General features: G+C 42.7%; 1 protein-coding gene and 1 long non-coding RNA gene across 4 annotated transcripts in view; one reads left to right on the forward strand and one right to left on the reverse strand.

Annotated features, from left to right (window-relative positions):
• Positions 1 to 468: 468 nt before the first annotated feature.
• Positions 469 to 15,870, forward strand: part of GLG1 (golgi glycoprotein 1) — a 154,235-nt gene continuing 138,833 nt past the window's right edge. For all 3 annotated transcript variants that reach the window (XR_014805455.1, XR_014805456.1, XM_005664351.4), the window contains exon 1: positions 469 to 977. Coding sequence is in view for 1 of the 3 variants with exons in the window: in XM_005664351.4 (XP_005664408.3) it covers positions 489 to 977 (489 nt within the window). In the remaining 2 variants the exon portion in view is untranslated. The remainder of the gene's footprint in view (positions 978 to 15,870) is intronic.
• Positions 475 to 6,213, reverse strand: LOC146402208 (uncharacterized). The gene is made up of 2 exons (XR_014805518.1): positions 4,691 to 6,213; positions 475 to 3,316 (listed from the first exon to the last, which is right to left on the reverse strand). It is a non-coding gene; the product is annotated as an uncharacterized LOC146402208 (long non-coding RNA).

The raw sequence follows: 15,870 nt of genomic DNA on the forward strand, positions 1-15,870 counted from the left end.
AACCCGGCTGACCTCTTCTCTGGGTAAGAAAGACTTTTGAGGCAGATGGAGGGAAGCAAGGAGAAATGCAAAATGAGGTTTTTAGATTCCAGAATACACCTGATCGTGTAAAGTTCACCTCTACACATAAAGTTTTTTTTTCAAGTCATTAGACGGGGGACATACTCTACCGGCCATCTTGGTTGTGGCAACTCCGATTTTTAAAAAAAATTTTTTTCTGTGACGACAACCAAGGGAATTAGGCAAAGCCGCCCTACCTAGGGTTATTGAGGAGCACCAGGAAATCCCCCGGCAAAGAGCGCTGCTTTCCTGCCGCAGAGGTGCAGGCAGCGGACACCCCCGGCCTTTGCTCCCAGCTGGCGGGTCGGCGCCAGCGCAGGAGGAGCTCGGACGGACCCCGTCAGGCCCCGCCCCGCCGCCCCGCCGCCCCGCCCCCTTATCTAAATACGCGGCGCCGGCGGGTGCGTCGAGCTCGCCGCGGACCCAAGATGGCGGCGTGTGGACGTGTACGGAGGATGTTCCGCTTGTCGGCGGCTCTGCAGCTGCTGCTGCTCGCGGTGCTCGGGGCAGAGAAACTCTCCGGCCCAGGCGGCCACAACCAGGGCCAGGGCCAGGGGGGCAACTTTCTGCCTCTCGTAGGGCAGCCTGGAGGCGGCGGGCTGGCGGGTCAGCCGCTGCTCCAGCTGCCTCAGTCATCTCAGTTCCAGCAACAGCAGCAGCAGCAGCAGCAACAGCAGCAACAGCAGCAGCAGCAGCAGCAGCAGCAACAGCAGCAGCAACAGCCTCAGCAGCCACAGCCGCCTTTCCCGGCGGGTGGGCCTCCGGCCCGGCGGGGCGGAGCAGGGCCTGGCGGGGCTGGCGGGGGTTGGAAGCTAGCGGAGGAAGAGTCCTGCAGGGAGGACGTGACCCGTGTGTGTCCCAAGCACACCTGGAGCAACAACCTGGCGGTGCTCGAGTGCCTGCAGGACGTGAGGGAGGTGAGGAGGCGGGACGGGGCCGGGAGGTCCAGGCCTGGTGCGGGCCCGAGGGTGTTGCCGGCCTTGACGCCGGTCTGCTGCTTTTCTGGCTTCCTCTGTGGTGCGCTCGCTCCTTCCCTCTCTGCCCCTTGCCCTGGCGCTTTCCAAAAAGGGACCCCACCCCCACCTTTCATTCCCTCGGGGTGCGGGGCCTGGGACTCAGATCCCGGCTCCGCGCGGCTATCAGCGAAGGCCCAGAGCGTGTTTATGTTTGCTCCGGTCTTTTGTGTGATGCTCTAAGCTCTGTGGCTCCTCGCTGAAGACCTGTTTAGGATTTTGCCACGCGTATCGACTTGGATAATTTGTAGCAACCTTTTTAAACACGAAAAATGGTTGGCGTACTTCAGCTGTTAAAGAATGTCCTGGTGTTTGTTGGCGGTAGATAACGTTTGTTTAGACAACTCGGGTTCTATTCTGATGTGTGTTACGGTCAGCAGCCGAATTTACTGTCTTTGCCCTAGTCTTTTGTAATTCGAAAATTCCTGTTATTTACCAGCTTCTGAAACTAATGTGTGCTTTTTTTCCGCCTTAACTTCTTTTGGTTAATTTGTAGTGAATCTCAGCTGTAAGATCACTCCAAGTGATTCAGAGTCCCAAAGCTTGAAAAGTTGGGGTAGCGTTTGAAGTTGTAATACAGCTACAGTATTTATGATTGCTTTGTGGAGTCTTTGCCTTTGTGACGTCTGAATATGATTTTAACAGTACCTCTTAATGCAATCTAGGTTTGGGATTGTAGCAGAATTTCTCCTCTGCATTTAATGCTGCAAATGTAAATGCATTTTTGACAGTTCTCAAAGTTTGGGAGCAAATCTGGTGGGGATACTTAAAAAAATTTTTTTTAAATTAAAGTATAGTTGATTTATGATGTTCTGTCAGTTTCTTCTGTTCTGCAAAGTCACCCAGTCATAAATCTGTATATACACTCTTTTTCTCATGTTATCTTCCATCACGTTCTCTCACGTGGTAGGAATACTTTTTAAAAAAGGTTTTGATGTATAGAATTAGGGCCAGAGGTTGACAAGTGGAATGTAGCCACTGCTTGAAACACTTTTATTTGGAAAATTATCAGAATTGTCTAAGGTGTTCGTAGTCGTGGGAAGACCCCTGGTTTGTCCAAAATTGCTAGTCTTGGCAGTGTTTCCCCCCCTTATCCCACTGTGATATTTGTTCTGGTATTCCATGCAGAGTAATTCACAAGAGGAATAGATATACATACTCAAGAGACAGAAAGGACGTTTCTAGAGCTGCCTGAAATATAGGGCCTTAGATGACTTCTTATCTACATTTTGAAAACCAGAAGGATAATCCCTTGTTATTCTTTATTCTTCAGCTATTCCTGTAGTAGATACAGCTAAGATTCTTAACTCTGTCAAGCCCTTTGAAATTTTCTCTTTGGCCTTTGAGAATATATGATAGATGTTGTTCTCTCAAACTAGGATCCTAATATTGAAGGCCAAACTCTTGGTCAGTGGCTTGTTATTAGTTAAAGTGGCCAAAAGTGGTCCGTCCGTTCAAGGAGTACATATCTCCTTATGTGGGTTTAGGGACATTTGGAAACCTTCACTCCCAGGAGCAGCCTTCCTTTGTCATGCATGTAGCATATATAATCCATAAATAATTGAGATTTGACAACTTTTGGAGTCTGTTTAATTTGGTAGGTACTATCTTTCTTTCATTAAAGAACCTGGCCTGAAAATGGAGTCCCTGTTCTTCCTTTGTATGATTCTCAGCACACATTTTGTTTCTGTAACTACATTTTTCTTCCTTTACGGGGTTGTTATTTAAACTCTGATTTTTAAAGTTTTCCAGAGTACCTCATTCAGTGCTGAGACTCAGTAAATAGTATTGACTGTTTCAGGGTGAGTAAACCAGTTTTTGGAGTCCATTTGTTTTATGCTCCAGAGGAAGAAAAGGTGTCATGTGAATTGGAAGAGGGGTTTGGGGAGGGGGGGCAGGGGTTTCCAAATTTCCAATTTAATTAATTTTCCTCAAATTTTATGTACATAACAATTGAAAGATGGTTTCCAAGGAGGAGGGGAGAGGGAGTGGGATTTAGCAAATACAAACTATTCAATTTAGAATGGATAAGCGTGAGGTCCTCCTATAGAGCACAGGGAATTATATTCAATCTCTTGGGGTAGAACATTATGGAAGATAGTATGAGAAAAAGAATGTGTATGTGTATACTGTGTTAGTATACTGTGTAGCAGAAATTGGCCCAACACTGTAAATCAACTCTACTTTAATAAAAAGAAACAAATAGGAAGTTACCTTTGTGGCTCAGTTAATTAAGAATACGACTAGGAGTTCCAGGAGTTCCCATCGTGGTGCAGTGGTTAACGAATCCGACTAGGAACCATGAGGTTGCGGGTTCGGTCCCTGCCCTTGCACAGTGGATTAACGATCCGGTGTTGCCATGAGCTGTGGTGTAGGTTGCAGACGCGGCTCGGATCCCACGTTGCTGTGGCTCTGGTGTAGGCCGGTGGCTATAGCTCCGATTCGACCCCTAGCCTGGGAACCTCCATATGCCGAGGGAGCGGCCCAAGAAATGGCAAAAAGACAAAAGAATACGACTAGTATCCATGAGAATGTGGGTTCAATCCTTGTCCTCACTCAGTGGGTTAAGGATTCGGCATTGCCCTGAGCGGTGGTGTAGGTCGCAGATGCAGCTCGGATCCCTTGTTGCTGGGGCTGTGGTGTAGGCCAGCAGCTGTAGCTCTGACTTGACCCCTAGTCTGGGAACTTCCTTATGCCAAGGGTGTGGCACTAAAAAGAAAAAAAAAATTGAAGTAATAGGACATGAACAATTGTGTATGTTCTTCAGGAGGTGAAGCTGTTTTTAAACTAGTTTTTTTCCTTCAAAGACAGCAAAAGGAAATTTTATTCTACTTAGTTTAGGAATTAGTTAAATCTAATTTATGTGTTTGAAAGAATATAACAATGAAAAAAGTAAAGCTAGACATGTTTGATGCGAAAATATGGAATATGTTTTGTATGTGCTTTTTGATAAGTAGGACTGTTTGTTAGGCAGTAGACATATATGCTTCTTTTTTGGGGGGGCTTTTTGTCTTTTTAGGGCCGTACCTGCAGCGTATGGAAGTTCCAAGGCTAGGGGTCCAGTGGGAGTTATAGTGCCAGCCTACACCACAGCCACAGCCACACCGGATCCTTAACCCACTGAGCAAGGCCAGGGATCAAACGCGCAACCTCAGTGTTCCTAGTCAGATTCATTTCTGCTGTGCTACAACGGGGGGTCTTTATGCTTTTGGATACATATTTGGGGAAGATTGTTCTTGCTATTAGAATTATGAAAAGGCAAAGTGTCTGAGTATTTAAATGGCAGTATAGTAAACTACATTTTTATTTTGAAACAACATGATAATATTAGGTTAAGTCTTTAGGTTCAAGTTTTTTTTTTTTTTTTTTTTTTTTTTTTGTCTTTTTGCCATTTCTTGGGCCGCTCCCACGGCATATGGGAGGTTCCCAGGCTAGGGGTCGAATTGGAACTGTAACCACTGGCCTACGCCAGGGCCACAGCATCGCGGGATCCGAGCCGCGTCTGCGACCTACACCACAGCTCACGGCAACGCCGGATCCTTAACCCACTGAGCAAGGGCAGGGATCGAACCCTCAACCTCATGGTTCCTAGTCGGATTCGTTAACCACTGCGCCACGATGGGAACTCCCAGGTTCAAGTATTTTAAGGTTCTCTTCAGTGTACACAGTTATGTACTGTTTCACTTACATAATCTATTTGAAGGTATTTTTGGTTACATTAAATAATTTTGATGGATACTTTGCCTAATGCATCGTATACCAACAAATCCAAATTTTACGTATAAACTATGGTAAAACTGCACATAGATTAAGATTAGCTCACAGCTTTTTCTCAGTCATTGTGGCCACTATTTTGAAGATCTGGGTTGTGTGGAGGGTTGCCTTTTTTACCCTAACCCTCTCAGATGAGTCATACTTTTTAAAAGGTCAAGTACACCCAGTGGGCCTGCTATTATGTACTTGGTATATTAACAGTAATGGTGAGATAGTAGTCCTGGTTTTACACACACACAACACACACACACACACACACAGATGCATATCTAGTAGTAGTTCTAGTTGTAAAAATACATAACTAGAAAGTATAAGGGGAGAAAGGAAAAATACACCCTGGGCTGTTTTCCCAGGTGCAGGAGCACTAATACCAAAGAGAGAGAAGGTACTGCTGTCTAGTATGGTACTTGATAAAGAGATAATACAGGACTTTTCTTTGTGGCGTAGTGCAGACGAACCCGACTAGTAACCATGAGGACGCAGGTTCGATTCCCGGCCTCACTCATTGTGTTAGGATCTGGCATTGCCATGAGCTGTGGTGTAGGTGGCAGATGCAGCTCAGATCTTGAGTTGCTATGGCTGTGGTGTAGGCCAGCAGCTGCAGCTCCAATTTGACCCCTAGCCTGGGAAGTTCCATATGGCAGAGGTGCAGCCCTAAAATGCAAAAAAAAGAAAGAAAGAAAAAGAGATAACACATGGTTTATGTTGATAGTAATTTTAAAATACTTTATATATATTTTTGGCTGAGATGACAAATAGTATCTTGTGTTTAGAAGTTTCAGATGAAGATGTTGGTTCTTGAGAAGTTTATTAGTGATAAGCATAGTTTTTCTTAGATTTTTTTTTGTTGTTATTAGATTTAAAAAAAGTTCTGAAGTTCCCCATGGAGTAGCAGAAACAAATCCGACTGGGAACCATGAGGTTGTGGGTTTGATCCCTGAGCTTGCTGACTGGATTAAGGATCCGGCGTTGCCGTGAGCTGTGGTGTAGGTCGCAGACATGGCTCAGATCTGGCATTGCCGTGGCTTTTGGTGTAGGCTGGCAGCAACAGCTCCAATTGGACCCCTATCCTTGGAACCTCCATATGCCACCGGTGTGGCCCTAAAAAGACAAAAGGACAAAAAAAAAATTTCTAATATGGAAAATTTCAAACAAACAGAAGCAGAAAGAATAGTATAAGACTCCTCTCGTATGCATCATACAGCTTTAACTATCCCCACTTTTTTTTTTTTTTTCTTAATCACAGGGATTGGGAAAAGGGCATATTTTAAAGCAAATGCCAGACGCTTTGTCATTTCATTTATAAATACCCCAATGTTTATCTCTGATAAGGACCAAAAAAAAAAAAAAACAAACAAAAAAAAAACCCCACCAGAACCTTAGTGTTATTTTTTTAGTATTTAAAAGCACTGTGAATATTCCTTCTGAATTTCTTGGTACCCTCTCTTGATATATCAGTTTCAGGTTATAGACTGTCTCTTCACTGTGCACAAAGTGAATATTTTATAAATATTTATTTATTTATTTACTTATTTTTGTCTTTTTGCCATTTCAGGGCTGCTCCCGCGGCATATGGAGGTTCCCAGGCTAGGGGTCTAATCGGAGCTGTAGCCACCGGCCTACGCCAGAGCCACAGCAACGCGGGATCCGAGCCGCATCTGCCACCTACACCACAGCTCACGGCAATGCCAGATCCTTAACCCACTGTGCAAGGGCAGGGACCGAACCCTCAACCTCATGGTTCCTAGTCGGATTCGTTAACCACTGCGCCACGACGGGAACTCCTTTATAAATATTTAAGATGGACTATTATATATATTGAACAGGAATTAACATTTCAACATTACAAACTGTAAACTTACTTTCAAACTCATAGGTGAACATTTTTTGTACTCGATTCTTAGCCTTTCTCTTAACTGTATCCTAAGATAGTATACCACACTATATATTATCTCATTTAATATTCTTAATAGTCCTTTGAGATGGTAGTGAGTGTTCTCTTATTATCTTAGTTGAGAAACAGACTCAGAGGGAGGAAGTAACTTGTCCAATGTTAAATCCTAAGTGGTAGGACTGGTAGTGAAGTGCTTTGAGTTCAAAGACTGGTTGCAGCTAAGGAAATTAGTATGTGGCTTTTGAGAATGCCAAGGGTTCATAAATAGACACAAAATAAGAAGAGTCACCTGGAATTAGAATCCTCTTTTCTTCATGATCAAAGAACCGTTGGGTAGCAGCAGCATCTTTGCATTGGAGTATTGTAGATTTCTTAGGCAGACTGATGGGCATTATTAGAAAAAGCTAACTTAAGTACTAGTCTGAGTTCATTATGAATAGAATTTCTGCTTCATGAAAAGATTTGCAAATCCCATCTCACTTTAGGCAGAATTTATACTGGTAAAATGGAAGAATTTAGTTATAATCCCCTATTTGTATTGACTCCGTGGAATACCACAAAGAGGACTGTAGCTGGCACTGTCATTAGCTAATAGTATGACTGTGGGCAAGTCATTTTACCTCTGAGTCTCAGTTTCCTCATGTGTTAAGTGAGAGGTTTGAGTAATAGAACAATTTCTAAGACCCCTGTTATTTAACCTGTATGAGTTGTTTCCTTGTATATATTCTCTGTCTGTATGTATTTTATAGTTTCTAGGATTTATATGCATACTACCATCTCCTGATTCCTTATTCTTTCATGGGGGAAATAGTGATATGAATAATGCAAACAGCAATTAATCCAAATGCTATTTGGCTTTAGGATGTAATATGATTGTTTTGTTTGAGCCAACATGGAATTTCCTCCTATGCAGACTCTCAGTGGAAACAATCTAACCACATAGTCAAAGCATTTATTGATCTCCTCTTGTTAGGCACTTAGTGTGGAAGAACACTAGTACTTTAAGGCACCACCATTGCTTACAGTTGGCTTGATAAATGCGATTGTGATCAAGAAACAGTTATATAAGAGAGGGTTCATCACTTGGTGTCATACACACAGTAAATTTTTAGGACAATGAAAAGAGCACAAAATTAAGGATTTAAACTTGGATGGAACTCTGCTATTCTTGGATTAAAAGTTATATCACTTTTTTTTTTAACCCTTAAGTAGTGACACACTGGATCCTTAACCTGCTTAGCCACCAGGGAACTCCTACTTTTTATTTTTTAATATGACTACTAGAAGACAGAAAATAGGTGGCTTCCATTATATTTCTGTTGGACAGCACTGACCTGGAAGAAGAAAAAGATAGCTTTTTTTTTTTTTTTCCTCTTTCTTGGCTGCCTTGTGGCATAAGGAGTTCCTCCTGGGCCAGGGATCAGATCCAAGATGCATCAGTGCTGGATCCGTTCACCCGCTATGCTGAACCAGGGATCAAACTTGTGTCCTTGTGCTGCAGAGACACTGCCAGTACTGTTGTGCCACAGTGGGAACACCAAGATATCTTTATTAAAATCAAAATATAAGGTATAAAATAGTAGGTACTGTAAGAGAAGGATACATTGAATGCTGTGGTCATATGTTAGAGGAAATGGTTCAGAGAATCAGAAAAAAGATCTTCAGTACTTTTCATTCTTAAGTTGATTGTTCATGTCATGAAATTCTTAATTTAGCTGCCTTAAAACGCCTGTTAATCTGGTTAATGGATGGATCTCATCTTCCCCATGCTGAATTTATGAGTTGTTAAGGGATGTAATAGCTCCTTCATATTGAGACGAGCTGTACTCATAAAACTGGAAGTCAGTAAGTGACTCATCTTTATTTGATTGAGTTCAATATATTTGCAACTTAAGAAAGAATTTCAAGTGATGGCCCTCAGGACTGTGCCAGTAGTAACCCTTGTATCTGCATTAAAGTCGAGTGTGGAGGAACAAGTGTGAACTGAAATCTACAAACAATGAATTAAGAGAACCAGACATCTGTTTTTATTGAGCTTTAGTAATTTCACTAAAATTAGGAAATTATCTTGGATTGCATGGTATTTACAGAACCTATAAATTCTCCTATTGAAGGCTTGAATAATATGTAAAACTCTTTATAGGGGGAGTCAGACTGAAAATGGGTACTTACTTGAATTCCTGGATCTACATATTTATAAAATAGAAGGAATCCTTAAAATTGTTTGTGTTCCTTTAAAATAAAAATAACAAATTTGATGCACACTTAAAATCACAAGCAAGATAAACAAGTGAAATGATATGAGGGAAATTAACCAGGGGAATGTGCATATGTTATAAATCAATTCAAATGTAGAGTTAAAAAAAAAAAGAGAAAAAGAAATCATATTTAAAGAAAATACTCTGATATCTAAGAAGGTTTCTTTTTCTTTTCTTTTCTTTTTTTTAAAGTCTTTCTTTTTAGGGCCGCCCTCACGGCATATGGAGGTTCCCAGGCCAGAGGTCCAATCGGAGCTGTAGCCGCCGGCCTACGCCATAGCCACAGCAATGCAGGATCTGAGCCACATCTGTAACCTACACCACAGCTCACCACAATGCCAGATCCTTAACCCACTGAGCAAGGCCAAGGATCAGACCTTTGTCCTCATGTATGCCAGTCAGGTTCGTTAACCGCTGAGCCATGATGGGAACTCTGAATAAGGTTTTATTTGTAATTTAAGTTTAATTAGAAAGATAGACTGCAAGTTGCTTAACAGAATTCCCAAAGTTCCTACACTGGCCAGATAAGCTCTAAGCAACAAGAAGTGAACAAAACTTCCAGGAGGGGGAAGGGGAAGTAATGGAGCGTTTTAATCATGCGCAGAATCTGCCATCTATTAATTAGCATCATCTACTGAGCAAACCTATTGCTCATGAAATAATTGGAAGAGACAAGGTCCTCTGGTCATGTGGAGCTTATGATAGGAGAAGCAGTGTCGTGAGTGGCAAAAGAGATTGGGCTCTGGAACTACTGTCCTGGATTCAAATCCACTTACCACGTTCTGTTACCTTGGACAGATTTATGTCTTCAACCTTCACTTGTCTGTAAAACCTATTCCCACATGGTTATGATGAGGATGAAAAAATTTTAAATGAATAGATCATCAGTCAAATTGCACTTGCTGGGAGTTCCAGTCTTGGCACAGCGGGAAATGGTGAGGAACCATTGAGGAACTAGGATCCATGTGGTTGCAGGTTTGATCCCTTTCCTCTCTCAGTGGGTTAAGGATCCAGTGTTGCCGTGAGCTGTGGTGTAGGTCATGGACGAGGCTCGGGTCTGGCCTTGCTGTGACTGTGGTGTAGGCTGGTGGCTACAGCTCCGATTTGACCCCTAGCCTAGGAACCTCTGTACGCCACAGGTGAGGCCCAGAAAGACCAAAGGAAAAAAAAAAAGCCCCACCACCAAATTGCACTTGCTCATCAGTGGCCTTTCTCTGCCCATTGTTGCTGCAGGTGACATCCTTCAAGATAAGGCTTCATGTTCACTGTCTGAAGAGAAATGTTAAGTGAACTATAATGTGCCATACCTTTTTATATAATCCTTCTGAGACTTCTTGAAGAGAACTATAGTTGAAATTACTTGAAGAGTGATAAGATCAAGAACATTTATAGAGTCTTTACTGGGTATTTAAAATGTGTATACTTTGAGGAGTTCTCTTGTGGCACAGCAGGTTAATGATCTGGCATTGTTACTCTAGCGGTTGGGGTTGCTGCTGTGGCATAGGTTTGATCCCTGGCCTGGGAACTTCCACATGCTGGGGGCGTGGCCAAAAAAAATGAGTACACTTTGAGGGGAGTTTCCGTTGTGGCCCAGTGGAAACGAATCTGACTAGTATCCATGAGGACACAGGTTCGATCCCTGGCTTTGCTCAGTGGGTTAAGGATCCAATGTCGCCGTGAGCGGTGGTGTAGGTCACAGATGTGGCTTGGATCTGGTGTTGCTTGTGGCTGTAGTGTAGACCAATAGCTACAGCTCCAGTTTGACCCCTACTCTGCGTATGCTGTGGGTACGGCCCTAAAAAGACCAAAAAAAAAAAAAAAAAAGTGTACACTTTAAGATTGTGGAGTGCAAAGGAGTGAATTAACTCTCAGTAAAGGAAATCAGTTCTACCAGATGTTCTTTAGTTCTCTTGCCCTAAATACTGCTGAAATTTGGATTATACTGCCTTTCAGACAGATATAGACACTCTATTTTTCATCTGTAGGGATTTGATTTGGGTTTTATATACATAGATATATTTTTTCCCATTTCTCTTTTATGTTCATATTTTCCTTTACAACCTTGAGTGTATTTGTAATAGTTGTTTTAAGGTCCTCATCTGCTAATTCCATACTTTTTCATCATTTTTTGGGTCATTTTCTACTGATTAATTTTTCTTCTCATGATCACATTCCTACATCTTTGCATGTGTGGTGATTTTTTTCATTGGGTGTTGGCCATTGAATGTTTTACATCTTTGTTGAATTTTGTTGAATTCCTTTAAAAGAGTGTTGGCTTTTGTCTGGCACACAGGTTACATGCAGATCAGTTTGATCCTGTTTGCTTTTAAACTTTGTTAGGGCAAGTTCAGAGCAGCCTTTAGTCTATGCCTAATTTAATTCTACTGCTGAGGTATGACTCTTCCGGGACTTTGCCCAATGTCCGAGTCATATGAGGTCTCTCCTTTCTGGCTGGTGGGAATGAACTACTCCCTGCCTTGAGTGAGCTTCAAGAATTCTTTGGCCTATTTGCTTTTTAGTATTTTGTTTCCCACAGCACACACACAGGATAGGTCTTGACTCAGAGGGATCCCTGTGAAGATCTCCTGGGCTCTTTGTACAGCTCTCCTTTCCATTACTGTCTTTGTCTTGCAAATTCTGGCCCCCTTTGATCCCCTGAAGTTTGATTTCTCTCCTCTACTCAGCAAGAATACTGGAGTCTGTTTGGGTTCCCCCTCCCTATGCTGCTGCCTAGAAACCTCCTGGCCGGAAGCTGGGGTAATTGTTGCGCTCACCTTGTTTGTTTCCCCTTCTCTCAGTGCTCGTAGGCCTATGCTGCCTGTTGTCCAGTGACTGAAAATCATTTCATGTATTTTTTTCTAGTTGTTAATTACTATGGGCGCAATGCCTGTGGTAATTAATCCTTCAGGGTCCAAAGTAGAAATTGCTGTCCTTTGAATTTTAACTTCTGGCATGTCAAATGGAAATGTGTAGGAGAATTTGTTAGAAAAGGAGATTGAGAATTATTTATTAAAGTTGGAAAGGTATGTATCTCTCTTTTGACCTAACAGTCTTAGGTCAGAAAACTATATTAGGTCAGAAAACTTATATGTGATCGATGTGTAGGAGGTTTTTAAGTGAAGCTTTTTTTTTGTTGGGAAAGGTAAATTATTGTGGATCCATACAATGGACTATTGTATTGCTGTGGAAAATAAGCTCTTCATGTGAGATATGGAAAGATCTCCAAGATCTGTTATTAAATTAAGAAAGTTGGAATTCCCTGGTGGCTCATCTGGTTTGGGATCCAGCATTGTCACAGTTGTGGTTTGGGTCGCAGCTGTGGTGTGGGTATGATTCCTGGCCTGGGAACTTCTGCATGCTGAGCGTGTGGCCGGAAAAAAAAAAAGTAAAGTTACCGTTGGTATAGTATCTACCTTTTTTGTAATCAAAGAGAATAATAAAAATATGTATTCATATTTGCATTAGAATGTTCTGGAAGAACACAGGAAATACTGGAGGATAAAAATGGGTGGGAAACTTTTTCTACTAAATAATTTTTTTTTTTTTTTTTTTTTTTTTTTTTTTTTTTTTTTGATGACCACCCCTGTGGCATATGGAAGTTCCTGGGCCAGGTTGAACTGGAGTTGCAGCCACAGGCCTGTGCCGTAGCCACACCAGATCTGAGCCACATCTGTGCCCTATGCCACAGGTTTCAGCAACACTGGATCAGTAACCCACTGAGCAAAGGATTAAACTCGCCTCTTTATAGAGACAACAGCAGGTCCTTAACCCACTGAGCCACAAGGGGAATGACATTTTTTTTATTTAAAAAAATTTTTTTGGGGGAGTTCTCTTTGTGGCTCAGCAGTAACAAACTAGACTGGTATCCATGAGGACTCGAGTTTTGATCCCTGGCCTCGATCAGTAGATTGGGGATCCGGCGTTGCCATGAGCTTTGGTTTAGGTCACAGACACAGCTTGGATCGGAGTTGCTGTGGCTCTGGCGTAGGCCAGTGGCCACAGCTCCAATTTGACCCCTGGCCTGGGAACTTCAATATGCCACACATGCGACCCTCCCCCCCAAAAAAAATTTTAGGGCTTTTTTTTTTGTTGTTGTAAAATAAGGAGCATAAACCTGTAGGAGTGCTACAAACAGCATATCTCTCTGAAGCACAAATATCACACACACCAACATCAGCAGTAACAATCAGATGCAAATTTGTTCAAACATGTTAGAGTAATGACTGCATTATTTTTCTGCTCTTTCCATAAAACAATTCTGCATGAGAGAATTGGTCTGTATTCTGTTTGAGAATACAGCCAAAAATGTAAGCAAAAGCATTTGAGATGCATTTATTAATTCATACAAATGTTATTTTTCTGAATTTTGTGATGTTTGTGGCATTTGTCATCTTAAAATACATAGCTGTTGGCTTATTCATTATACAAAGTTTATCATAAAATAACTAAAATATTACAAACTTATTGTAAAACATGTATATATTACATAACATATACATTGTATTACATTACTGTAAGACTGTGTATACATATTTTTTAAAATATACATGTTATACAAAAATATGGGGTTTTTTGTAGCCAATTTGTTTTTATAATTTCACACATTTCCTTACAAATTATACATGCCTTAGGTCCCACCAAGCCTACATCCACCCCAGCCTGCATCATCTGTGCATCAGGGAAGCACACCTCTAGAGAAGTAGAACTTGGAATTGCCTGCAGGGTGACCAAAAAAAAGGGCATGAAACTGAAACTGACTTCAACTACAAAAAAATCGATAAGGCTACCTTTCCTTTGCATCCAGTTTGCCCACCCACCTTTCCTGCTTCTGGCCAGGTGCTGGCTGGTGGCTCCAGATCCCCGAAGTTGCAACCAGGAAGCAAGGTGTGCCTACCAGCGCTCCCTCTTCTCCCTGGGTCCCCTCCTCTCCTCTTCAGTCCCTGGTGCTCGGTGCTCGCTGCTCTCGCTGGGCACCCCCATTTGCATTTCCCCTTACGAGACCCCACCCCACATCCTGCACCCCCAACCTGTTCCGAAGGCCTCGCAGCGGAAGGCCTCGCAGCGCTGTCTCCCCTAGCTGGGTTTCGCTTCCCCTTACCTCATGTCTTCTGCCTCCCCCTAGCGCCCCGCCCCCCCACATCGTCCCTCAGTGCTCCCAAGTGCCCTCTCAGTGCCCCCCTAAGCACCCCCAGCGCCCCCTGCCCCCTCTTCAGCTCCCCATCTACAGCCATGCTCCACTCTGACCCTGACATCTCCTGCCCTGCGTCCCCGCTCCCCCCCCACATCTTCAGATGAGCAGGGCACGGATTGGCCTTTGAGGGCATTCTTATTGTGGCTCAGTGGATTGAGAACCTGATACGGTGTCCATGAGATGCGGGTTCCATCTCTGGCCTCATTCAGTGGGTTACAGATCCGACATTGCCACAAACTGTGGTGTAGGTCACAGGTGTGGCTCCAGCCCTGCATGGGTGTGGCGTAGGCCTGTGGCTGCAGCTCCAATTTAATCCCTAGCCTGGGAATTTCCATGTGCCGCAGGTATGGCTGTTTAAAAAAAAAAAGTGGAAACACATCCAACTAGTATGTATGAGGATGTGGGTTCCATCCCTGGCCTTGTTCCTTAGGTTAAGGATTGAGCATGGCAGCAAGCTGTGGTGTAGGTCACAGACGTGGCTTGGCTCTGTCATGGCTGTGTCTGTGTCTGTGGTGTAGGCCGGCAGCTTCAGCTCTGATTTGACCCCTAGCCTGGGAACTTGCTTGTGCCACAGGTGTGGCCCTTAAAAAAAAGCTGTATGTATATGATACCTATTTATTTCTTTAAGATAAGATAAAGATCTTTTTTTTCTATTCTGTTGACAAAACTACCTTAGTATGAGAGTTCCACAGGTATAATTTCATTTTGTATCAAGAAGATCAGCTTTTTTGTAACTGGGTTGAGCCACACCTTTAGAGTCCTTAGTACCCTTCCTTTCATATAATTCATATGCCAAAAATTCACCCTTTAATCTCATATTTTTAAAAGTCCTGGCCACCAGGTTATCAGCTGTTTTGTTCACATCCCACTGGAGAGAACTCTTAACGTGCAGCACCTAGATGCACGGGGACTGGGTACTGCAGTCCCAGTGACAGTTCCCCACTGTGAAACGGGGGAGCACAAAATGCTAGTAGACAGCTAGCAAGTTGTCACACTTGTCTGGGCACGTCAGGTCAAGCTCATGTTCCACCCTTTGATTTTTCTTAATAAGCAGTTATGGTCCTTCCCGTTTTCTTTAGGAAGTGGAAGTTGTTGATAAACAAGCAGGTTTTTCTTTTCTTTGCTCTAAATGTGTGGTAATACCTTCTTTGTCAGTTTTCAGTGTCATAATATCTCTCATTAAAAGTATGGAAGCAGTGTCAGCTTTGTGTAGTGATCTCAGTTCCAATTTTATACTTGCCAAGGGTCAAGACCTGTATCAGATCCCTGGTTGTTAAGCCTCAAGCCCTAGGTTCATGGAACAGTCAGTCTCCCTTCTTCCTTCCTCCCCTTCTGGTGCCATCCTTTCTAACCCTCTCTCCTTTTCTTGGCATGTAGAGAATTCCTCTTTCTCCTAAGTTCATCTGCTCCTTTAGAAAACTTTGCTTATACTTCTAAGTGTTTATCGTTGAAGGCTTTTTAAGTTCTGAACATACGTATTGCTAGAACTTGAAGGTCTTGACTTTTGAGCTAGCTCATTCTTTGGATAACTGACACTGTTCAGAAGGGAAAAGGAGATAGATTATTTATTGGGCAACTGCTGTGTGCTTGTGTGTGTTATCTGATTTAATCACCACTGTTACTCTAAGAGTTATGTTTAGTTTTAGCCCCCATTTTATTATGAAAAATTTTAAACATACA

The sequence above is a fragment of the Sus scrofa genome, chromosome 6 (genome assembly GCF_054392235.1).
Source record: "Sus scrofa isolate SSC_HxYL_T2T_F1_AM1 chromosome 6, Sscrofa_HxYL_maternal_Yorkshire_Landrace_v2.0, whole genome shotgun sequence".
Taxonomy (NCBI): domain Eukaryota; kingdom Metazoa; phylum Chordata; class Mammalia; order Artiodactyla; family Suidae; genus Sus; species Sus scrofa.